This window comes from Mobula hypostoma, chromosome 23 (assembly GCF_963921235.1).
Source record: "Mobula hypostoma chromosome 23, sMobHyp1.1, whole genome shotgun sequence".
Taxonomy (NCBI): Eukaryota; Metazoa; Chordata; class Chondrichthyes; order Myliobatiformes; family Myliobatidae; genus Mobula; species Mobula hypostoma.
Window position 1 is genome coordinate 47,172,353 of NC_086119.1, and position 26,547 is coordinate 47,198,899.

At 39.5% G+C, this 26,547-nt stretch overlaps 1 protein-coding gene across 1 annotated transcript in view; it reads right to left on the reverse strand.

Annotated features, from left to right (window-relative positions):
* Nucleotides 1-6,936: 6,936 nt before the first annotated feature.
* LOC134336859 (rhomboid domain-containing protein 2-like) overlaps nucleotides 6,937-26,547 on the reverse strand; it is a 40,214-nt gene continuing 20,603 nt past the window's right edge. Inside the window, exon 4 of the mRNA XM_063031446.1 lies at nucleotides 6,937-13,001. Within this exon, the coding sequence (XP_062887516.1) occupies nucleotides 12,416-13,001 (586 nt within the window). The 3' untranslated portion in view covers nucleotides 6,937-12,415. The remainder of the gene's footprint in view (nucleotides 13,002-26,547) is intronic.

Below are 26,547 nucleotides of genomic sequence, written 5' to 3' on the forward strand. Positions count from 1 at the left end.
CTAACACTGGGTAGATAAGCAACACACATCAAAGTTGCTGGTGAACACAGCAGGCCAGGCAGCATCTCTAGGAAGAAGTACAATCGACGTTTCAGGCTGAGACCCTTCGTCAGGACTAACTGAAGGAAGAGTTAGTAAGAGATTTGAAAGTGGGAGGGGGAGGGGGAGATCCAAAATGATAGGAGGAGACAGGAGGGGGAGGGATGGAGCCAAGAGCTGGACAGGTGATTGGCAAAGGGGATACGAGAGGATCATGGGACAGGAGGCCCAGGGAGAAAGACAAGGGGGGGGCGGGGAACCCAGAGGATGGGCAAGGGGTATAGTCAGAGGGACAGAGGGAGAAAAAGGAGAGTGAGAGAAAGAATGTGTGTATAAAAATAAATAATGGATGGAGTACGAGGGGGAGGTGGGGCATTAGCGGAAGTTAGAGAAGTCAATGTTCATACCATCAGGTTGGAGGCTACCCAGATGGAATATAAGGTGTTATTCCACTCATCCACTGACAGTAAGGTAATACGTTTGTAGTTGACTTAGTATGATAGTGCAGCATGGCTGATAATTTTTCATCACTCCCATTAACTTTAAATGGAAACTGAAACAAGTGATGAAAAGCAGACTGCCTGCACGGTGTATAATACATGACCCCTGATGATCAAGAATAATCATCTTCTGAAAAAAGTACAGTCCACTGTACTTTTTTTCCATAGATGATGCCCAGCTTGCTGAGTTCCTCCAGCATTTTGTGTGTGCTGCTTGGATTTCCAGCATCTGCAGATTTTCTCTTGTTAATGATACTCTTCCCTTTGGTTTGAGGCTTGTGATTGTTGGGGACTATTTGGGGATCACAGACTCTTCCATGGGTGGACAAGTGCCCCATGATGTAGGTGGCTGAGTAGTTTGAGAGGCAGTGTACTCTTACCCTTTATGTCCAGCTTCTGTGTGTTTCCATGTCTTGCCTTGAGATTAATGCTATCCCAAATGCTTCTCCACCACTTTGAGTAATCATAAGCCGGGGACTGTCGACTGTCTGTGAGAATGCTGCATTCCTTTTAAGGAGGCTTTGAATACTTTCTTGAATCAGAATAGAGCATCTGTTCTGGGAATCTGATGTAGCCCAATGGTGAAAGGGCAACATGTACCCACATTAGGTAGTATATGCCTTGAGAATGTCTAGAATTCCACAATACCACTGTTTATCTTTGTTCTAGCAGCAGAAGACAGAGAGTAAGCCATGACTAAATGGTTCTCCACAAAGATAATTGTTTTTATTGATGATTTAACTGATTGGGTAGAAAGCTACACAGGATTGGTTGACTCTGCAAAAACAACATAGTTAGAAGCATCTGACAGGCAAAATTAGAAAAAGGATTTCAAATTAACCAAGTGAAATTATCCAACATGGTCCTAAAATTGCACATCAGAGAATTTTCTAATGGGGAAAAGCTGGTAGCAGCGATGTTCTAAAATCCTTGACGTAGACCATGTTAGTTTTATGCCCTGCAATTTCAAGAGATTAATATGGGTTTTTTGCAAGCACCACTTTGTGTGCCTAAGAGGACTAAGTTTTCAAGATAGGTAGAGAGGAAATACTTCTATTGGTTGGAAAATCTAAGGTGAGGGGATATTGCCTAAAAAATTAGAGGCAGGTATTTTAATATCCAATTGAAAAGCACAGAAGATGGAAGAGATCTAAAACTCTTTCATAAATGACAGCAACACACAAAAACTGGAGAAACTCAGCAGATCAGGCAGCATGAAAATGGACAGGCAGCATTTTGGTTTGAGACTTATGCAGAATCTTGACCGGAATCATTGACTGTCCAGTTTTCTCCATAGACGCTGCCTGATCCACTTAAATCCTCCAGGATTTGCTCCAGATTACAGCATCTCTTGTGTTTCCATAAATGGTAATTGTGGGCCAAGTGCTCGTTTTAAATTTGCCATTGATTTCTGTTAGCCAAAGGTAATTAAGTGCAATACCAAAAAAGGAATACATGGAGTGAGATTGCATTTTAACTGGATGGCAGAAGAACAACAAAATTAATTACAGGGTACTTCCAATCACAAGTTCTATGGTGATAGAGATTATGGAGTTAAGAGGTGGCTGTTTATCACTGCTCTAAACTGTTCATACATCTAAAAACTGAGCCCAATGCTAGCTTTGTCCAGATTCACATCAAGTCCCTTATGTACTAGAGAGACCGACTTCCCATTTTGCAAAGGGGTAGTAGTAGGTATGTAAAGAAGTTTTGCTACAAATGTGCAGGGAGTGATAAAATTATAATCATCTTGGACACCTAAGCATACATGCTTTTCAGAGATGATGCAGTAATGGGCATGAGAAAGAAGTTTTTTCTAGGAGGTAAGACTTTGTGCATTGCACCCGTAATCCTTAGAGTCAAGAAGAGTGTGTGGACATATGAGACGGCTTAACGGCATACACTGGGAAAGACTGTCTTTCTTAGCTGCGTCTAGAATAATAGGGCTTGGTCTCAGACCCTGACCAAAGTAAGGCCTTTTACAACCATTCTTGATGATGAAAGCAAGATATGGAACTTCAGTTGGAAGATTGTATTCCCCTGGAATCTGCTGTTCAGGATATCATGAAAGCCTGGTTGTTGAATATGTTCCAGGAAGAGACTGGTAGATTCCATTATTAATTCAAAACTCTAGACATAGTGGATGGTAAGAAAACAAGCCCCATGATTAATCCTGCATTAATCAAAGGCAGGATTCATACAGCCTATTTTCTACAGGAAAGTGAAAAGCAAGCTGAGAAGTGCAGCCAAAGATGAGGCAGTAGTCACATTTCCCTGGGTGTTGCATCTTGGATATCGAAGGGTTTCCAGCATCTGTGAAAATGCTGATTAGGTTAACGTAATAGCTTCAATAAAATTGAACAATACTGCACAAGTAATTGAAATAGAATTTCCAAACCTGGTTGTTTAGATAAGCCCTTGCTATGATAGACACAAAACTTGGACCCATTAATTTGACAAGATGACAGAATCTTTCAACTCAGCCACTGAAAACAATAAGGAAATTATCTTTATTTATGTTTTTATTTATGTCTGGTTTGCTGTGTAATCTATTCCTAGGATTGAACATTACACTTTTGCAATGAACAATGCTAATGCTTGAGAATGGCCCTTGCCTGTTTTCAACCTTCAGAGCTGTGGCCTCACTTTAGTATGTTCCCTTCTCCCTCTGAAAATTTAGTATGTTCCCTTCTCCCTCTGAAAATTGAGGAATGATAAAAAATGGAATACTTTTGTTTGCGTGATAATCTCGCCCTTGCATGTGGCTGTGAGAATCTGTGACTGCTGCTTTAATCAGTAATCTGTACATTTCCCACAACTGTCTTCCCTTCTAATCATTTCTGTAATGAAAGCACTGACAATCAGTTTCCATTGGTGCCTGGTTTCTCTAACTTTAACTCTGAGTCATGATAGCAAACATCAACAAGGCAGTTGTTTTATCCACTTTAACAGTCATAACTTATCAACAGGGAGCACTGGATATCACGTTAAAGTAGAAGCCATATGAATTTCTCTACCCACCCCAACCCCTTCCATTTAATCCCTAAATTTTGAAGTTTGCAGTTTCAAGGCTCAACTCTTTATGCAAGCACAGCACGTATTGTAATGCAATTACAGTGACAGTGACCCGGGTTCAATTCAGCCATAGTCTGTACGAAGTTTGTATGTTCACCCCATTGCTGTGTGGGTTTCCTCCCACATTCCAAAGATGTATGGGTTAGTAGGGGGTTATCTGGTCACATGGATGTGATTGAGCCAGAAGGCCCATTATCATGCTAAATCTCCAGATTTAAAAATAAATGCTTCTTACTTGCTAGCCAAATTCAATCCACTTCTTGAAAGCAATTGGGCTTGGGAACTGTACTCAAGACCTTCAAGTCAATATCATTCAGATTCTCAATGAGAGACTGTAGGGGAGTCTGAAAGCTATTTTATCTGCTGTTGTCTACTGCTTGGAGGCAGTTCCAAAAATCGCCAACTCATGTTCAAAAAAGACTCCTTCAGAAAGCTTCGTTTTTCCTAGATCCTGTTTTTCTGTAAAAACGCTGATTGTTTTTAAATATTCTGTTCAGCGTGTAGTAAATAACTTACGCATATAAAAAGATCTTTCATGTATTCAAGATGTTCTGTATTACTTCCTCACCAATATTCCCCAAACACCAATATGACTATGACCAGGTTATTATTGTTAAAGCAAAATTGGGTGAAATATTAAGATTGCTCAGGACACCAGGAAAAACACATTAGCTCTGTGTCTACATTTAGTAGAGTGGGGCAGATGGTGCACTAATTTAATCTTATCTCAGATAGTACTTCTGACTATGCAAACTTCTAGAGTACTGCATACACAGCCTAGATTATGCAATGAAGTTTCCAGAGTTGATTCTGAATCAGTTCAAAAATCAAGAGAAAAACATTAGGATGGGCATGTCCCTGCAGCCAAACAGGAAGGGAAGAGATTGATGAGTTGGCGATTTTTGGAACTGCCTCCAAGCAGTAGACAACAGCAGATAAAATAGCTTTCAGACTCCCCTACAGTCTCTCATTGAGAATCTGAACCATATTGACTTGAAGGTCTTGAGTACAGTTCCCAAGCCCAATTGCTTTCAAGAAGTGAATTGAATTTGGCTAGCAAGTAAGAAGCATTTATTTTTAAATCTGGAGATTTAGCATGATAATGGGCCTTCTGGCTCAATCACATCCGTGTGACCAGATAACCCCCTACTAACCAGGTTATTATAGGAAGGGAAGAGATTGATTCACTTTTAGCAGCTATCCTAGAGTCCTCACTGGCCACAGTAGTGCCTGTGGGTTGGAGAGGAGCAAATGTGTTTCCTTTGTTCAAGAAAAATAATAGGAATAACCCCAGAAATTATAAACTAGTATTATGTCAGTGGTGGGCAAACTATTGTGAGAAGAACCATAGATATTATTTATGACCATTTAGAGAAGCATAGTCTGATTAGTGTTGGGCAACATGGCTTTATCAGGAGTAGGTCATGGCTCTCAAGCCTGACTGAATTCTTTGAGGAACTGACAAAACATTTTGATGAGGGAGGAGCAGTGGATGTGGTGCATATGGATTTTAGTAAGGCATTTAACAAAGTCAAGGAGCACAGGGTCCAGAGAAATTTGGCTGTGTGGATTCAGAATTAGCTTGCCAACAGAAGGCAAAGAGCGGTAGTAGATCAAGTGTATTCAGCCTGATGGTCAGAGACTAGTGGTGTTCCACTATGATCACTGCTCTTCGTGATTTTTTTTAAATGACTGGGATGAGGAAGTGGAAGAGTGGGTTATTACGATTGCCACTGCACAAAGGTTGGTGGTGTTGTGGATAGTGTAGAAGTTTGCTACTGGGCATTGATAGGAGCCAGAACTAGGCTGAGACTAGGCAGCAAAATATTATCATCAAGTGTATCAAGTTCAACCTTCACTTTGGAAGGTCAAACTTGATGACAATACACGGTTAATGGCAGAATTTTAAACAGCGTGAAAGAAAAGGGTTTTTGGAGTTCACGTCAGCAGCTCCTTCAAAGTTGCAGTACAAGTTGATTGAGTGGTTAAGAAGGTGTATGGTGTGTTGGCTTTTATTAGTCAGGGGATTGAGTTCTAGTATTGCAAGTAATGTTGCAACTCTGATTAGACCGCACTTGGAATATTGTGTTCAGTTCTGGTCGCCACATTATAAGGAGGATGCACTTAGAAGTTTAGAGAGCATGCAGAGGAGATTTACCAGGAAGATGGCTGGATTAGAAAGTGTGTCTTATGAGGATATGTTGAACAAGCTGGGGCTTTTCTCTTTGGAGAGGATGGGAGGTGACTTGATAAAGGTGTAAAAGATGATAAAAAGAGCATAATTCAAGTGAACAGTCAGAGTTTTTCCCCAGGGTAGAATTGTCTAATAGAAGGTATCCAAGTCTTGCGAGACCATGGATCTGCGCCTAGAAAGTCTTCACTCTCCAGGCCGCAGGCCTGGGCAAGGTTGTATGGAGGACCAGCAGCTACCCATGCTGCAAGTCTCCCCTCTCCACGACATCAATGTTGTCCAAGGGAAGAGCATTAGGACCCATACAGCTTGGCACCAGTGTCGTCGCAGAGCAATGTGTGATTAAGTGCCTTGCTCAAGGACACAACACATGTTGCCTCGGCTGGGGCTCAAACTCACGACCTTCAGGTCGCTAGTCCAATACCTTAACCACTTGGCCACGTGCCCACTCTAATACAAGGAGGCATAACATTAAGGTGCTGGGAGGAAAGTATAGGAGGGGATGTCAGAGGCAGATGCATTAAGGACATTTAAGAGACTCTTAGAAAGACACATGGATGAAAACAAAATAGAGGGCTGTATGGGTGGAAAGGTTTAGATTGATCGTTATAAGGGGCCCACAATGTTGTGGGCCAATGGGCATGTTCAATGCTGTACTGTTCTACGTTCTTAAAAATGTTACACACAATATAAATATCAGGCAATTTAAATATATACTTTGAAACAATAGATGTGAAGTAGTAAGTGATGCAATTAAAGAGGAGGGTAACTACTGATGAGATTTAACCTGTCCTTGGCAACTTTTGTACTTTTCAGAAAAAAAGTAATAAAATAAAGAACTGAAGAACAATGGCAATCTGTGTTCTTACTGCTCTTTTGATATCGTAACAGAACTAACCAAAAATAGATTCTGAAACCACATCAGGAAACGCTGCATCAGAATTAGAGGGCAGAGGTAGATTGACAATTCACCATCAGTCTGAAAGAAAGTTTTCGTAGTTTTTATCGTGTTAATGCTCCTTCTGTGATCCCTGTTGATGACAGACTTTAATTCAAGGTAGTCCTTGGTGTTCACCAGCTGATAACATCAAGCTGGCTGGGCAGACAATCATATTAAACATATTTCAGGAAGCAAAATGAGGTTTTAATTTTTTTTAAACCATTACACAATTACAATACGAAATAGTAGATTTTTATTTTATAAAAAACATTTTTAAATTCCTTACATTTTGAAATAGTCATCTGAAGAAACAATACAAATGGACAAGATGAGTTTCAGAACCAGTTAACTTTTAAATTACTGCCCATCAAGTTAAGGCTTTCAGGGTATTACACAGCAGGTGTTACAAATTCTGATCATTTCAAGTGATTTCCCGACTTCCTTCCAAGGCTGCAAAACACTGCAGTTCTGGAGGCGATCTCTATCATTGATAGCAATGCCATCAAACAATACATGTGCTCTAAACAATATAATGTGAATAGGGGTAACTCATTACAAAATCTGTTCAAGAAGTCTGATTGAAGAGGTGGGTTGTCAGATGGTCTTAAAGTAGGAGAGGTAAAGAGGATGGAAGTTTAATACTTAGGTACCTAAAGCCAATGGTAAAATTGTACATGAAACAGAACCAAAATTCAAGCTTCACGGAGATCTGAAGTTATAGATCTGTATGTTACAGAAAGAGAAAGATGAGATACTAAAGGATCTTTAAAAAAACCTGATCAAAAAAGCCATAGCAATCTAAGGCTACAGGGTTGATGGGTGAATAAGAACTAGCAGGGGTATCAGAATTTCTGAACTCAAATGTATCACGAGACAAAGGAGCAGAAATAGGCCATTCGGCCCATCGAGTCTGCTCCACCATGAGCTAAACTATTCTCCCATCTAGTTCCAATCTTCAGCTTTTTCCTCATATCCCTTGATAACCCTGACGAATTAGATACCTATCAATCTCCTCCTTAAACACCCTCAATGTTAAGGCTCTTCATCAGGACTCAGTTATTTACTAATAATTAAAACTGGGCTTACTGTCCTTAAATATTTACTATCCTCCCAGGTGATATCTGTTTATAATCCCACTTAATTTTTGGAAGTATACGAAAAAAAGTCATATTTTAAACAGAAGAGATACAGCAGATGCTGGAAATCCAGAGCAACACATGCAAAATGCTGAAGGAACTCAGCAAGTCAGACAGCATCGATGGAGGGGCCCTAGTGAAGGTTTTCAGCCTGAAAAAATGACTGTTTATTCCCTTCCATGGATGCTACATGACCTGCCGAGTTCCTCCAGCATTTTGCACATTTCCTTTAAAAAGGAGGTGAAGATAGAAAAGCTGGTCACCCTGAGACTCCAGCCCTGCACTGTACAATTTGCCCAGCTGGGATTTGGTCCCTTCAGAAAAATCCATTCGCACCTACCGGAAATAAAGAGAGCAGCTGGCATCCTGTATCAGACAAGGGTTCGCCTCAGGAGATGATTTCTATGTTAAAGGTGAACAGAAGTCTTGTGCATTCCCACTCTAATCCATGTAGGCCATCACTAGTTACAGGCCTCCATTCCAAGAAATAACTTTCAACCACCACTCTGTTCTTCCTACTTCTGAACCAAGTTTGAATCTTCCTGACTGGCTCTCCCTGGATTCCCCAGCACCTAACCTTCAGACCAGCCTGTCATGTGGGACCTTGTTGAAGGTCTTGCTAAAATCCAAATAGACAACATCCACAGGCCTATCCTCATTTACCTTTCTGGTTACCTTTAAAAAACAAAGCTCAACTTCCCACACACAAAGTTATGACGAATCCACCTAATCACACTCTGTCGATCAAAATGCTGGTAAATCCCGTCCCTCAGAATTTTCACCATAACTTTCCCACTACTGATGTCAGGCTGACTGCTTAATTCCATGGCTGGTCCTCCTTACTCTTTTTAAACAATGGAACATCATCAGCTGCCTTCCATAAGGAGGGAACTTCACCAGTGGCTATTGATGAGTGAAATATTTCCACAAGGGCCTCGGCCATTTCATCACTAGCCTTCCACAAGAGGACACACTTGGTCAGGCCCTGGGAATTTATCCACCTTAACACGTTGTAAGGCTGCAAACACGTCTTCCCTGGTAAATACAAATGTCCTCCAAAACATCTCTGCTTGTTTTCCTTATCTCTTGAGTAATTATGATTTTCTTCTCAGTTAACAAATCCCACCTTTGCAGCCTTGGCAATCTCTAAAGAGACCTACTCTCTCGTTAGCCACCATACTAATATAGCTATAGAACTTGTTGGGAATTTCCTTAACCTTACCTTCCAGATCCATCTCATACCCTGTTGTTGCTCTCTTGATTTCCCCCTTAACAGTATTCTTAATCCAGCCATAGTCATCAAGGGATCTGCACAACCTAAACCCAATGTACGTTTCCTTTTTCTTGACCTGAGCCTCAATATTTCTCATTAGCCAAGGTTCCCCAAATTTGCCAGGTTTCCCCTTCACCTCAACAGAACATCCTGCTCTTAGACAATTGATATTACACTCTTAAAAGCTTTCCACTTGCTCTTCATTTTTCCCCCTTTAAACAAGCTCACCCAATCAACCTCTGCTAGATACTATCTAATTCCCCCCCAAAATTAGCCCTGCTTCATTTTAAGACCCTTATCTGTGATCCTGACTTAGCCTTTTCCATCACTATCTAAAAACTAATAGAATTATGTTTATTAGATGCAAAAGTACTCCCTGATTACCACTTCTGGTACTTGCCCTTTCTTGTTTCCTAACAGGAGGTTCAGTATTGCACTGTCCCAAGTCGGGTCCTCTATATATTGAGGCAGTTTAATGGAAAGTGCCTTTACCAATTTTTGAGATTAAAATGGGCTAAACTATAAATTATTCTATCTCCTTTATTTTTGAATGCATCCATCTGTGGATGTGCTCATTGGTCTCAGGTAGATACAAACACATGTAATTAACTACTTGTGTTTTAACGCCCCACACAGACTTCCAATCTGCACCCTGTAAGGCATGAAAATGCCCAAACGCAGGCCTCAAGGTCTGAGTCAACATTCCCTTTGTTTTAACAGGACGTCAAACTACTGGCCTACTGTGGTAATGTACATTCCAAATTTTATCACAGTATTTTGTGCTATTTTAGCTTTACACTTAAGTTTTCCCACTGAAATCATTCCCATTTCTGTTCAAGCTTTTTGCAATGTTACGAATTGCAGGCAGAAGCAATCACTGACCACTTTAAATTAGTTTTTTTTCCAACCATCCCAAGAAATAATTTATTCTCCAAGCCACTTTGCCACCTTCCCAAAGGACAGCAAGTTACTGTATTATTACTAAAAAATATAAACATCCAATCAGCTTCAAAATTTCAGCTGCATTTAACAGAAGGCACTCTTAATATAATCAAATATTCAGAATACATAGTGAAAGTGTTTCTGTAATACAAGTGTATTAGGAAGCGATTTGAAGATGCATTTAAACCCGAGATGAAGGGCACCCTCAGTTCGTCTTCATCCCCTGCTGCCTCCTTTTTTTTAAACTGTTTTGTAGACAAAAATACACAATTCAATTTTTGTCAGTAGGACAAGAATGAAAAGTACAGAGAATTAGCTGCTCTTTCAGAATTAAATATTTCCGGGACAATGGTGCTCAAAGCTTTTGCTTCCTAATTCATTTTAATTTGCATTATTCAGATTAAGTAATGATTGTTGCTTTCAAATGCAAGTCAAACTCCGAGGTAAACAAACACATCTAAGATGTGTATTCCTCAAGTCTTTGGCCAATGGACACAAGCCAATACTTTGGGTTACTTCTAATTTGTCTTGCAGTAACTATTATTTGGACAGTTATAAGTATTTACTCAAAAGAAAAGTGAACTTAACTCAGCCAAGCTACCATTTCCCAAGGATATGAGGCAGTGTATGTTAGAAGATAGAAAGCTAGGCAAGAGACCATTGGAATAGACACGTTCACAGGTAACAAAATTATTTCTATTGCTAAAATTGTTGACAGAATTTCAGCTGGCGACAAGGAAGCTTACAGAGAAGGCTGGTTGAGTGGCGTCGCAACAACATTGCAGTCAACATCAGTAAGACCAAGGAATTGAATGTGGACTTCAGGAAGGGGAAAATGAGGTAGGACCCTGGCCCAACATACTGATGCAATTACAAAGGCAGCACGACAGCGGCTATATTTCATTAGGAGTTTGAGGAGTCTTGATATGTCAATAAAGACTCTGGGAAATTTCTACAGATGTACTATGAAAAGCTTTCTAACTGGCTGCATCACTGGCTGGTATGGAAGGGCCATTGCACAGGATCAGAAAGTTGCATTAAAGGCACTAGTCTCCCCAGCAAAGAGGTATCATAAAGCAATGCCTCAGAAAAGGTGGCATCCATCATTAGAACCCCCATCACTCAGAGCATGCCCTCTTCTAATTGCTACCTTTAAGGAAGAGGTATAGGAACCTGAAGTCACTCATTCAACCTTTTAGGTTGTACCTCTCCACCATCAGATTTCTGAATGGACAATGAACCCATATACACTACCTCTTTTTTTTTGCTATTTGCACTACTTAATTTTTACATACGTCTTACTGTAATTCATAATTTTTTACTATTATGTATTGCAATATATTGCTACTGCAAAACAACAAACTTCAGAACATATGCCAGTGATATTAAACTTGATTCTGAAATATTGAATAAGGTTTTGGCAGCAAAGGAACTGAGGAAGGGGGTGAAATGAACACAATTATGGAGTCAAAAGTGGACAGACTTTGCATTGGAGCATACAAATCATCAGCAGCCTTAGTAGCATGTTTACAGTCTCCAGCACTACTAACCTAATGATATCAAAACAATGGAAACTCATCCTTACATTTCCCCACCTCACTATTGAAAGAAAGTCTTGCCATCACTCCTACCTACCAGAACAGGCGGCAAATATCAAGCTGGACTGACAGTAAAATAGGTAAAGACTGTGTTAGAATCTCCTTGCCCATTATCTCTGTCACACTGTAACATGCATGGAGGGCCACGTTTTCTTTTCTCCAGTACTTCACCTCTAATATACATCTCTTGGTCTAATAGAAATGACTATTATTCCATAACAGTACAAATCAGGTTTCATTATACAGCTGTCTCAGGTCTCAAGCCAGGATATTCGGGCCAGGATATTTCCAAAGTATGTTGTTTACAAAACTGTTATTAGCAATGTTAAATAAGCATGTCAAATGAATGAAAAATTCAGCCTGCTGATCATAGTTGCATGGGCATTTTAAATGGCAAGCAGAAACAAATTTCTCAAACTAAAAATGTAGCACAACAAATAAATGGAATTAAAAATTACTAAATATATGACATTTTTAATTCTAATGTTTGGCAAATGAACAGATGCAGACTTTTAAAAAATCTTTCACAACTTCAATTGCATACCAGTGATAGGATTCACAATGAATGCATCAACATCCACTTTGGTGCTGTCTCAGAAGATTGAACTACAAAATTTTAACTTAAAATGACATCTTTAGTATGGAATGATGTTCCCTGTGATAATCATGGCCTGGTACCTCATGTGTGCAGCTGCCTGCTAAAAAAAACCCAGAGCAAAACTTAGCCCATTAGCACAGAAAAGGAGTCTTGTTTGGAAGCAGAACTTTTAACACCCTTTTGGAGCCCCGAAGAACTATATTGTACGTCCCCAGAATATTGATAACTGGGTTTATGGTCGCAGGTATGCCCATCTTCAGGATTGTTCATGTGCCCAAGGTCATGGCCATGTCCAAGGTCATGGGCATGTCCATGTTCAGATATAAAGACATCATGACTGTGTCCATGACCAGATGCATGCCCAAAGTCATGGCAGTGACTGTGCCCAGATGCCAGCCCGAATTCACGGCCAAGTCCACGTCCAGGTGTGTGTCCAACATCATGGCTGTGTCCATGTCCAAGTGCCTGCCTAAGGTTATGGTTGAATACATGTCCAGATGGATGCATAATGTCATGACTGTGTCCATGAACCACATCATATCCAAATCCAGGAGTACGTTCAAGATTATAACTATGATGCTGTTGCTGCACATTTCCATACAAACTAATTTGCTGTTTTAATATTGCTGAATTATAGCAGTGCTCTGGGTCAGTGGATGAAGGATAGTAATAAGTTTGAGTTGGGTAGGACCCTGGTTTAGGATTACACCTAAAATAAAAAGAAAACAAAGTTCTCAAGTTGAGTTGCAATTTACATTTCCATCAAATAAATGTTACTTACCAGTCAGTGACATCATGTTTCATACAGTGAAGTTACAGAGAACATCTAAAGTTAGTGCAAGGAGGTCACAAAATATATTTCTCACTTCCAGGAAATGACTTTTGATGAAACACTTCACATTCCAATTCTACTGTGTCATATATAGCTAGATGTGCAAGGACCCTCGTCAGAAACTATTCCAGTCAGAGTAGTACAGCCAATGCATTCAAAATTACTGTATTGAATAACTAAATGCATTTCAGTGTAAGGGTCAAAGTAAACAGACAGACATTACATCAAGGAGAAACAATACAAGCACATTTCCTTTAATCTTCTAGACAGCAACTAACTTGAAATAAAGTATTAAAACTTTCTCAAGGATTTGCAGATTTTCTAATCCAAGGATTGTTCAGCCAGTTCAGGAGGGGAAGGTGGGGGGTGGGGGGGGTGAAAGGGAAAGAGATCTTTTCCTGGCAGGTTAGCAGAGCTTGTTATTAGCTCAAGATGATACTTCATCAGTCTGCTCCCTTTGTTGCCTCATTTGACTGAAACTATTACTTCAGTGTGTCTGAATGATATTTGACACCCACCTGGGACTAGAACTTATTAAGAAGTCTCACAATTACAAGTTCCTTTGGCACCTGGCCCAACCTCCAAGCTGCCATCCCGTCTCCCACTTTAAGAGAATACGGTGTATTTTGGTTAATTGTTCCAACTGGGACAGCAGCTTATTTGGCACAAGAGTTACTGCAGATGCTGAAAATCTAGGGCAACACACACAATGTCCTGATTGGCCCTTGGCTCAAGACATCGACTGTATATTCCCATTCATTAACTCTGTCTGACTTGCTGAGATCCTCCAGCATATTGTGTGTATTGCAACCGCTCAGTTAGGACAAGTCTTAAAGAACAAAAGCTATCGAGAAGATAACCAAAATCCTCTTCATTTATTCGAGATGCTGTGCAGTTTAATCGGGATAGGAGCCTGTTGCCAAACAGTTTCTAACTACCGTCAGTCACATGCACTTGTGTGGCTGTTAGACATTACACTGAGCTTGGAGTGAAAATTTCTAAATAACTTCAGTTGCACATGTTTGTGTGAAAATGTAGTGATTTTTGTCACTGATAGTTCTAGAGAACAAAGCAGTACGACAATTCGGAAATGTTTTGCTCACTGCAGTTCAAGCATTCAGGCTTGGAGATGCCAGAAATGGTTGTGGGTGAAAATTAAATGATTTCACTACATCAACAAGTCAGGGACTACAAAAAAAAATTTGAAGGTATCAACAATCATCTTGGATGATACAATTAAAATGAAGATTTGGAGGCAATCGTCAAAAGCATGGTATGGAGCCAGTGCATTATCTATACTTGGTGTCTACACTGAGTTTATACATGTAGTCAATCAAAAGAACATGGCAAAGTCCACAGATAGATTCCACCATTGACAACCATTAGGAAACAATAGTTAAATGGTAGTTTGTTTTTTTTTAAATTTTTTTTTAGCAATTTCTATGAAATTTTGTAAAATGGAGCAGTGGCTTAATTGGGCCAAAATGTACTGGTCCTGCTGTGCCTAAATTAACCAGAATCCACTGTGTATATGTATAAATACCAATAATCCAACTACATGAACAAACACTACTTTCCTGTCTTAATCCCCTCACCCAAATCAAAATGATTGCCAGTGGCATTCCTTTGGATCGAGCTACACCCTAATTAGACAACGAAGATAGGCCATTTCACTGGCATGCTCCCTTCACAAATTCAGATGCCAAGAAATCCAAAGCTCACTCCTATCACTGGCAATATACAATCAAAATACACACGTTAACATGTGACTGTAAATGTTGAAATCAATTAAAAATAAAAAAATTTGGACAAAAACAAGAAATTTACTGCAAAGCTTAGCTGATAAAGAAAGTCTATGCAAGGCATTTAAAATTAAGCCACGTTCCAGGGTCAATCACAGAATGTTACTACTGAGTGAACTGAATACAAAAGTAGGGAGGTAATATTTTAAATACATAGGACTGGTGGGACTGCACCTACACCACTGTGTATGTTTTATTGCCTCCTTTAATAAGGAAGAGTGTAACTGAGTTTGAAGCAATTCAAGGACTAGTTACTGGACTGAAGTCGGGAGAGGACAGACTCCATGTGTTTGGCATGCAGTTGCTGCAGTTCCAAAGAGTACAATTGTATCAATAGCGCTATCAAGCAAAACTAACTGATCAATAACCTGAGGCTTACATTTTGTCAGGTCCATTCACAGCCTTGTTCTATACATGGATTACAAGAGCTGAGTTCCAAGGCAAGGTGAGAGCGAATACCCCTGCATCGAAGTACCTTAAATGGAGTCAACAGCATCTTCAGAAGGAAGATCAAGGACTCCACTGGTTGAAGTCATACCTTGGATAAAGAAGGCTACGGTTGCTGAGGTCTAATATCCCAAGCAGTGCCTTAGTTCCAATTATTTTCAGCTACTTCATCAATGAACTTCGTTTTTTTCAAAAAAATACGCAGTGGGTATCTTTGTGATGATTACTCAAAATCCTACCCCACCTCCTCAGCAAATAAAGCAATCCACGTCTTCACTGAGCAAGATTAGACCACATTCTGCCAGGGGCTGACAAGTGACTTTAAAGTGCCAGGCAATTAGAATTTCCAACAAGAGTCATAGAAACTTACAAAACATACAGCACAATGCAGGCCCTTCAGCCCACAAAGCTGTGCTAAACATGTCCCTACCTTAGAACTACATAGGCTTTACCCATAGCCCTCTATTTTTCTAAGCTCCATGTAGCCATCCAGGAGTCTCATAAAAGACCCTATTGTTTCCGCCTCCGCCACCAGCAGCCCACTCCACCTCTCACCACTCTCTGCATAAAAAAAATTCCCCTGACATCTCCTCTGTACCTACTTTCAAGCAGATTAAAACTATGCCCTCTCGTGCTAGCCATTTCAGCCCTGGGGAAAAACCTCTGACTATCCACATGATCAATGCCTCTCATTATCTTGTACACCTCTATCAGGTCACCTCTCATCCTCTGTCGCTCCAAGAAAAGGCTGAGTTCATTCAACCTATTCTCATAAGGCATGCTCCCCAATCCAGGCAACATCCTTGTAAACCTCCTCTGCACCCTTTCTATGGTTTCCACATCCTTCCTATAGTGAGGCGACCAGAATTGAGCATGATACTCCAAGTGGGGTCTGACCAGGGTCCTATATAGCTACAACATTACCTCTCGGCTCTTAAAATCAAATCCCACAATTGATGAAGGCCAATGCACCATATGCCTTTTTAACCACAGAGTCAACCTGCGTAGCAGCTTTGTGTGTCCTGTGGACTCGGACCCCAAAATCCCTCTGATCCTCCACACTGCCAAGAGTCTTACCATTAATGCTATATTCTGCCATCACATTTGACCTACCAAAATGAACCACCTCACACTTACCTGGGTTGAACTCCATATGCCATTTCTCAGCCCAGTTTTGCATCCTATCAATGTCCCATTGTAACCTCTGATAGCCCTCCACATTACCCACAACACCCCCCAACCTTTGTGTCATCAGCAAATTTATTAACCCATCCCTCCACTTCCTCATCCAGGTCATTTATAAAAATCACAAAGAGTAGGGGTCCCAGAACAGATCCCTGAGGCACATCACTGGTCACTGGCCTGCATGCAGAATATGACCCATCTACAACCACTCTTTGCCTTCTGTGGGCAAGCCAGTTCTGGATCCACAAAACAATATCCCCTTGGATCCCATGCCTCCTTACTTTCTCAATAAGCCTTGCATGGGGTACCTTATCAAATGCCTTGCTAAAATCCATATACACTACATCTACTGCTCTACCTTCATCAATGTGTTTAGTCACATGCTCAAAAAAATCACTCGGGCACGTAAGGCATGACCTGCCTTTGGCAAAGCCATGCTGACAATTCCTAATCATATTATGCCTCTCCAAATGTTCATAAATCTTGCCTTCTCCATCAACTTCTCAACCACTGAAGTAAGACTCACTGGCCTATAATTTCCTGGGCTATACCTACTCCTTTTCTTGAATAAGGGAACAACATCCGCAACCCTCCAATCCTCCGGAACCTCTCCTGTCCTCATTGATGATACAAAGATCATTGCCAGAGGCTCAGCAATCTCCTCCCTCGCTTCCCATAGTAGCCTGGGGTACATCCTGCCTGGTCCCAGTGACTTATCCAACTTGATGCTTTCCAAAAGCTCCAGCACATCCTCTTCCTTAATAACTACATTCTCAAGCTTTTCAGTCCACTCCAAGTCATCCCTACAATCGCCAAGATCCTTTTCCATAGTGAATACTGAAGCAAAGTATTCATTAAGTACCTCCGCTATTTCCTCTGGTTCCATACACACTTTTCCACTGTCAGACTTGATTGGTCCTATTCTCTCAGATCTTATCCTCTTGCTGTTCACATACCTGTAGAATGCCTTGGGGTTTTCCTTAATCCTGTCCGCCAAGACCTTCTCATGGCCCCTTCTGGCTCTCCTAATTTCATTCTTAAGCTCCTTCGTGCTAACCTTATAATCTTCTAGATTCCTATCATTACCTAGTTTTTTGAACTTCTCATAAGCTCTTCTTTTCTTGACTAGATTTACAACAGCCTTTGTACACCACGGATCTTGTACCCTACCATCCTTTCCCCGTCTCATTGGAATGTACCTACTCAGAACCCCATGCAAATATCCCCTGAACATTTGCCACATTTCTTCCATACGCTTCTATGAAAACATCTGCTTCCAAGTTCCTTCCTGATAGCCTCATATTTCCCCTTACTCCAATTAAATGTTTCCCTAACTTGTCTGTTCCTATCTCTCTCCAATGCTATGGTAAAGGAGGTAGTCTAACCACCTACTCTTGACATTCAATGGCTTTACCACTGCCAAGTTTATGATCATTCAAAAGCCAGAGGTCACCATTGACTAAGCTCAGCTGGCCCAGGTGCCACAGTATGGCAGCTACACAGCAGATCAGAAGTTAAGCATCCTACAGCAAAAGATTTAACCTCTGACCCCAAGTCTTTTCCACTGTCTACAGGAAACAACTCAAAAGCAGACACAATGATCTCAGTTTGTCTGGATGAGTGCAACTCCAATAACCTCTGAGAAGTTGACATTCTCTAGTATAAAGGAGCCTGACTGACTGGTACACCATCCACCAGCTAATCATCCATCCTCTCTACCATAGCTGCAAAAAGAAATGCAGCTTCTAGCTTAGGCTAATCGAACAACGCCCACCAAACATGCTCTCTGAAGCCAAAGAACGGCAGCAGATACATAGAAATACCACCACATGCACATTCTTCTCCACATCTCACACACTATCTGACTGTAAACATTACTGGACCTCTGTCATCACTGTGTCCAAATCCTGGAATTCCCTGCTCACAATATTGTCAAGGCCTCTCCACCAGAGGGACTGCAACTTTTCAAGAAGGCAACCTGCCCACACCTTCTTCAGAAAAATTAGTTCTGAGCTCTAAATATTGAATTTATCAGGAATGCCCAATTACCAACAACGTAGCTGAATGAAAAGATTGAGGTACTTTTTAAGATTGAGAACTTTAATGAGGGATCTGATTGATTGAAACATAAATGATACATGGGCTTCAACTCAGTTTTCCCCAAGAGATCTAGAAGAGGGGGAAGTGAGTCACCTCTAAAAAATAAAGGATCATTATTTAGGATACAGATGAAGTGAATTATTTTCTGTGAGGTTAGAGAATCTTCGGAACTCCTTTCCCTGATGTGAAGTGGAAGCAGGGTCTTTTAATATTTTAAGGTAGATTTAGATAGATTAAGAAATAATAAGTGAAATTTAGCCATGGGTAGATGGAAATATGGAATTAATTTTACAGGGAGATGATCACAATATTAATTAACTTACTGAGCAGACTAGAGGGACTGAGTGACCTTCTCATTAGATAATTTGCATATTCACTATCACTACCCCACGGCAAGTCAGCTGATCCCCGGCGGGCTGCTATTCAGAGCAGTACAATTGATCTTAGCACTCTTTGATTTGGAATTAAGAAATTAACCTAGATCTCTCAAGCACCAGTGATTTTGCCAGTAGCAAAACCTATCGAGGACTATCAATGTTTCTTGATGTATCTTCTGTCAAAATTTATTAGAATCTATTCAAATTTCAATAAATTAAAATATTAAACACAATTAATTCAAAAATACCTTATCTATATTACAATTGCCCTTTTCCCTTCACCTACACTATTCTGGCTCTAGATGGTGTCGATCAATGGCCAGATTTCCCTGGGTAGCTACTGAGGATCTGTAGTGACCTCATGGCCCAATGAATGTATTATTTGATGTCAATGAATGCAATGATGTACCAACTGGTTTGTACTTTTCAGCAATTATGTTGAATTTCAACATTAATAAAATCATGTTCTGCACTCAGAACCATAGAACACAATGACAAAGCTTAGCTGAAGAATTACCAAAGGTTAGTGAGCAGGTTTAGGCATTTTCCATTTACAGTAAGGCAATCACTAATTTTCTACCACAGAGGGATGGAGCAAATGTCAACACTTGGTGTTAAATTGCTGGGATTTCAGAGTATGTCCTATTCCAATCAGTCTGATAAGCTAATTACATGCTTACAAACAACAATCCACTTGTGCCAGACATAACATTCTAAAAAATGTTAAAGTAAAGTGTAAAGCAAAGCAGCTGTAGAAGGCGTCTGATTTCTATGGTTGTTTGGCCAATTGTGATGACAGAAGGTGGCTGAAGTACATTTTATAACTTGAGCTACTTCCCAAAACCCTCACAACAAAAACAGAAAGTGCTGGAAACACTCAGCAGAGCAGCTGTGTGTAACAAAAACAATGATGGATGGGCAATCTGAAACACAAATGATGTTTCACTCCCACACAAGCCAAGAGCTGCTAGAAATTTCTGGTTTTGTTTCTAATTACCATTATCTCCAGTATTTTGCTCTGTTTCCCAACACAGTTCATGTGTTCTTTGCATAAGTTTCTTCTACAAATAAAGCAACAGAAATAAACTAACCTGACCCTTGAGCTTCTTCCGTCATTCAGTTAGAATGTGGCCCTTCACAACTTAACTCCACATAACTGTTGTGGTTCCCTAAAGTTTTAATAGTTTCAATTCACCTAGCTTCAAAAGTCAATTAGGGAAAGATTTCCTGTTTCATTTTGTGTGAAACTTTTCCCGACTGTACCTCAAAGATACATAGCCTTATATAATTACCTTCAGATTACATATTCCAAACTGATCTCGCAGATGACTTTATCCAATTCATCTGGCTCATTCTGTTCATCGCATGCTTGCCCCACTCTTAGCTTTCTATCCCTTGATCCAATGGCAATCCAACTATCCTTTTGGATTTTCGTGCTAATTGGTATTATAAGGATGGTAGAAGTAGGAATGAGCAATGGCTTAAAAGAAGTTGCATAAGAGATCAGAAAGAAATTAACTTATGGCTCTGAAAAAAATTATCAAGGAAATTAGAGGACTGGACTACTGTAAAGAGAACCAGCATGGACTAAATGGGTTGATAGGCTGATTGGTTTCCTTCTGTGATGTTGTGACATTATGATAACGTGAACAGAATGATGCCCTTTATAATGGTTCTGGTCAGGTGTTATTCTTAAGGAATTTGATCTACAACATTTGAAAATAAAATGGTTAAAATGATAAAAGTTGGATTTCCAGCGTCTTCAGATTTTCTCATTTAGAATGATAAAGGATTGGATCCCATTTAGCAAGACAGGTCACTTGAGGTGGACAGGGATAGCAGGACAAGTCATGAACATAAAATCCTTTGGCAAGTTAGAGCACATGCCAAAAAGTAGTTTTGACTGAGAATTAAAATCCTTTGAAACAGTGAGTATCAGCCTCCTAGAAAATTTGAGAAACAATAACAGGCTATACAACCCGTTGTCAATACTACTGGAAAAGAACAGCCCTATCTAATCCCACCTACCAGCACTTGATCAATAGTCCTGCAGGTCACAGTTTGTCAAGTACAGACCCAAATACTGTTTTCCAACAAGAGAAGGAGTTTGCCTCTACTCCCCTGACAAGCAAGTCCAGATACATACAACCCTTCATGTCAAGAATTTTTATTTTCTCAATTCATGTTTCATACTTCTTTTTCAATCTTTTTATTAATATCAAAATGTTAAACATAACATAGTATTAATATAAAGCTATTGGGATTACATTGTTAATAATTAATTTATATAAATATAAACTGAGCTGGCACACAAGTATTAAACCTCTCAAAATCGTTGAAAATAAAAATATACAAAAGAAAACAGAAACAGCATGAAAAAGCAAAAAAAAAATCCCCCAAAAAACTAATCTAACAATGCTAACCAACTAAGGAAAAGAAAAAGACACGGGCTGTTGTATAACGTCAAAAAGAACCATTAGCGTTACTGACTCCACTCCTCTCTGCATATATTTAAAAGAAATAGAATAGGTTTGGAAAAGGTCAAATTACACCATATGGAAGTGTTGAATAAATGGCCTCCAAGTCTTTTCAAATTTAATAGAAGGATCATAAATGACACTTCTAATTTTTTCTAAATTTAAACACAACATAGTTTGAGAGAACCAATGAAATGTGGTGGGAGGATTGATCCAATTTACATCACATGGATCAAGCCTATTTGGCTTGGAAAACCAAAGGTATACTATGATTTTGTGATCTATTTTTGGATAATTGTTTCATGTCCTTTGAACAATTATCTAATAAATATAATTTGCCTAGATCCCATTTCCTTAGATATTTACAGATGAGAAATTTTTAAAGTACTGTTCTTCCTACCTTCCCGAATCTATATCCAACGAATATTTTGGAAAACATTTTAGATTTAAATCCTTTTCAGAAAGGTATAATAGCAACTATTTATAATATAGTTATGAAAATACGTCAAGACGTAGCTAATAAAATTAAAAATGATTGGGAAAGGGAACTTATGCTTACTTTACCTATTGAAAAATGGGAAAAAATTCTTCAATTAGTTAACTCATCCTCTATATATGCTAAACATGCGTTGATACAGTTTAAAGTAGTACATAGGGCCCATATGTCTAAAGATAAATTAGCTCATTATTATTTCCATATAAATCCTGTGTGTAATAGATGTCACTCTGAGATAGCTTCTTTAACTCATATGTTTTGGTCATGTCCGTTTTTGAAAAAATACTGGAAAGATATCTTTGATATTATTTCATCTGTTCTGAGTATTGATTTACAACCTCACCCTATTACCGCAATTTTTGGTTTAGCAATGATAGAACCTAATCATTTAACCTCTTCAGCTCGTCGGATGATTGCATTTCTTACATTAATGGCTAGAAGATTCATGTTTAATACTTCTATTTACCATAAATATCTGGTAATCTACTAGCCAAGTGTTCTGAAATCCAAATGCTGTGTTTTCCTACACTCCTTTTAAAATCACCAAATTCCCATTTGAATGAAATGGGCCCTGTTTTCCACACTCCACTTAAACCCACTGGGTTCAATGGAAGATATATTATGCTAATGTATATCAGCAGTGGGTTGAAATATCAATAAGTGTAACATCGAATAGTCAGGAAAATTTGATAGTCCTACACCAAGGTCCTGAGATTCTTGGAGTTCAACTGTACTTTAAATTCTTAGCCTCTCTGTGAAGAAAGGAATATCCTTCCTATTGATTGAGCTAAGTCTTAATAATTCGTAACATCTTGGTTCAGGGGTATTCAGCCTTTTTTTCTGCCGTGGATCCCTACTATTAACCAAGGGATTCATGGACCTCAGGTTGGGAACCCCTGCTTAGTTAAACAATGTTCGTAACTTTGCACACCGCAAAGAAAACTTTACATATCTCTGCTTTTTTTGCAAATTGGAACTATGCCCCGGTAAATCTGTCTGTACTCTCTCCAGTGTAAACACATCTTTTTCTGTAATGTCTTCAAACAGATCTCAAGCTATAGGCTACTGGGTGAGCTACATACTTCTAACAATATCCCCCTACTTTCTTTATTTGTGCCTTCACAAATAAAGATAAACATCCATATGCCTTTTAAAACATGTTATTGACAATTTAGAGATCTGTGCACATACACTATTAACATTTTTCTTCATCGATGTCATGCTATAAACTGACACTTACTGAATACTCTCTTGCCTCATTGAATGTCTTCGAATGCATTACTTCAGACATCTCCGGATTATTTTCATCTACCACTTTTCTCTTCAATCAATCATCTACACCTACCTGCAATCTGAAACTCCCCTATTACCCACACAACTAACTTTTGGCTGATTTGCAAATAGTTTTTTTAAAATCACTACCCAAACATTCAAGTCTAAATAATTAATATATAGAGTTGTAAGAAAAAGTTCATGAATCCTTTGCGATTGACTGGTTTTCTGCATTATTCATAAAAATGTGGTCTGATCTTCATCTAAGTTATAATAATAGACAAACACAATCTGCCTAAACTAACAACACAAACAATTGTACTTCTTCTCGTCAATACTGAGTACACCATTTAAACAATCACAGTCTAGGTTCAAAACAGTTTCTGAACCTTTGGGGTAATGCCTTCTACAAAATTTGTCCAATGTTCCAACAACAAAGACACACTAAGTCAAATTACTGGCAAAGCCTACTTTTCTCAAGAAAAATCTGATTATGTGCAGCATACCTCAATAAAAACAACTTTCGGAGGACCTTAGAATTGTAGAGAGGCATGAAGTTGGAAAAGGCTATAAAAGCATTTCTAAAGATCTGAGTGTTCTTCGGTCCACAGCAAGAGAATTTGTCTATAAATGGAGGAAATTCAGTACTGTTGCTACTCTCCCTTGGAGTGGATGTCCGGCAAAGATCACACCAAGAGCACAACATGCAATGCTGATGAACGAGGTGAAAAAGAGCCCACGATTAACAGCAAAAGACCTGCAGAAATCTCTAGAACTTTCTAAAGTCTCTGTTTATGTGTCCACTACAAGAAAAACACTGACCTAAAATAGCATTCATGGAAGGGCACCCCGAAGGAAACCACTGCTCTCCAAATAAAAAATATTGCTGCACATCTCAAGTTTGCAAAAGACCACCTAGATGATTGACAACTCTGCTGGGACAATGTTCTGTGAACAGATGAAACAAAAGTTGAACTTTTTGGTGTGCAAGCCATTATGTTTGGACGAAATAGGGCACTGAACACCAACACCTCATCCTAACTGTGAAGCATGGTGGAAGGAGCATCATGGTTTGGGGCTGCTTTCCTGCCTCAGAGCCTGGACAGTTTGCAATCATTGAGGGAACAATGAATTGAAGAAGATTATATCAGAATGTCATTGTAGCAGTCTGTCACCTGAACCTTAGAAGATGTTGGGTGATGCAACAAGACAATGATCCAAAATACAAGAGTAAATCAACAATAGAATAGATTAAAAAGAAGAAAATTTGTGTTTTGGAAAGGCCAAGTCAGAGTCCAGACCTTAACCCAACTGAAACGCTTGGTGAAAGTTATTACTGCTTAAGGAGGCTCCACCCATTATTAAATCAAGGTTTCACATACTTCTTCCAGCCTGGACTGTGAATGATTAAACAATGCAACATGAATAAAGACATGAAGGGTACAATTGTTTGTGCATTATTAGTTTAGGCAGATTGTGTTTTTTGTCTATTATTGTTACTTAAATGAAGATCAGACCACATTTTATGAGTAATTAATGCAAAAAACTAGCTAATTGCAAATGGTTCACCATTTTTTTCTTGCAACTGCATATTGCAAAGGATCTAGGGCCCTGTAAAACTCTACTGGTAGTAAATTCCTGCTTCAAAATCACCTGTCAATCATTACCCTTTGCTTCTTGTCACCAAGCCCATTTGGATCCAACCTACCATTCTCCCTCAACTCTGCACGCTTTTACTCCCACATCAGCTGGCCTCATCCTCCAAGAGGACTACAAATTTGTTGTAGGGGTTGCAGGCTCGCATTCCTCAATGACCCCGAGTGCTATGTTGGCTCTAGTGAGAGCTTTATGCTCCTGGTAGGGTCACCCATGCAAATAGGTCAAAGGGTAGAAACCAGAGTAAGAGTAGTCCACCTGTCCTCCAGGTTCGGGGTTTCAGCTCATCATTAACAAAGGCTGACTGACAGAACAAAACTAACGAAACAGCAGTGAAGAATCCTTCTACATCCGAACCCTGACCCGGATCTTGCACGACTCACAGTAATGAAAATCAAGCTACCGACATGAAGGAAGCCCTGAACACCATCAGAGATGGAGAACCTTCATTGATGCTCTTAACGCCAATGGCATAATGTGCAGCAGGCAGCTGACCACATGGAGTCCTTTTAAAAAGCTTGTTAAAATCCAAAGCACCTCCCACATTCGCCCACCCAGTTACCTCCTCAAAACAAAACATCCCCTTAACCAAACAACATTGACTGTCCCTGTGCCTTTAAAAATGAAGGCTTTAACCGTCTGTTAGAGTGGATTCTCTATTGCCAAAATTATATTAACTTTACTGCAAGGTCACCTTTGTCGCCTTCCTCCTTTTTTAGTCAATGACACGATGTTCACAGTCTTCTGTTATCACCACTCCCATAACCATCTCAATTGGTTCAAAAAAATGTAGTTAGCACTTTTCTTCCAGGCTTAATAGCTTAGGATAAACTTCACCTGATCTACCCACATTCAAGTAATCCCTTAGTACTTCCTCTTTTACCAAATTTAATTCATCCCATGCCATCCACTGCTCTGACAATGATTTAGTGTCTAGTCCAACCTTAATACCAAAAGTTAATTCCAATACCGCTTCCATCTCTTGCGGTGAGCCTATCGCACACCTGCTATCTCCAGAATTCAGTTTTTGGAACTTTGTGCCTTTCTTACCTTTCACACTGACTGTATCCCTTTTAACATTAGGGCAAATAAAATCTTCCAGTGTCAACGCCTTCGTGTTTTTGACTTCCCACACATTTGCCCACAATATAATTTTGTATCTGCCTGATTATTTGAATGTCTATGGTGTACAATGAACGATGTGGCTGCCCCTTTTTCCTTTAGTTCAAACCATACAATGCCACTTGACGATCCTGTAACATATCACCAGTTCCTAGAGTTGTGATTGTATACTTTTTAATCCCAACTCAATCTTATCCAAAATGTTGTAACCACGAACACTAACCTTTCATCCTGGCTGTCTTTAAACCACCCTTGAATATTAACTTAAATATATTTCCATGTGTCCATCAGTGTTCTCAACAGGAATGGCTTATTACTATGCATTTAGATATATACCTTTAAGTATGGTTGGATTCCATGTTTTCTAATTATTTTTCCTTACCTTTCAAACCTGCTAATTTTCTACTTTCTAGTCCCAGTTCTGCTTTTCTCCCTTCTCAATATTTGTTCAATTCCACCTCACAGTCAAGCTACTCTGAAGCCAAACAA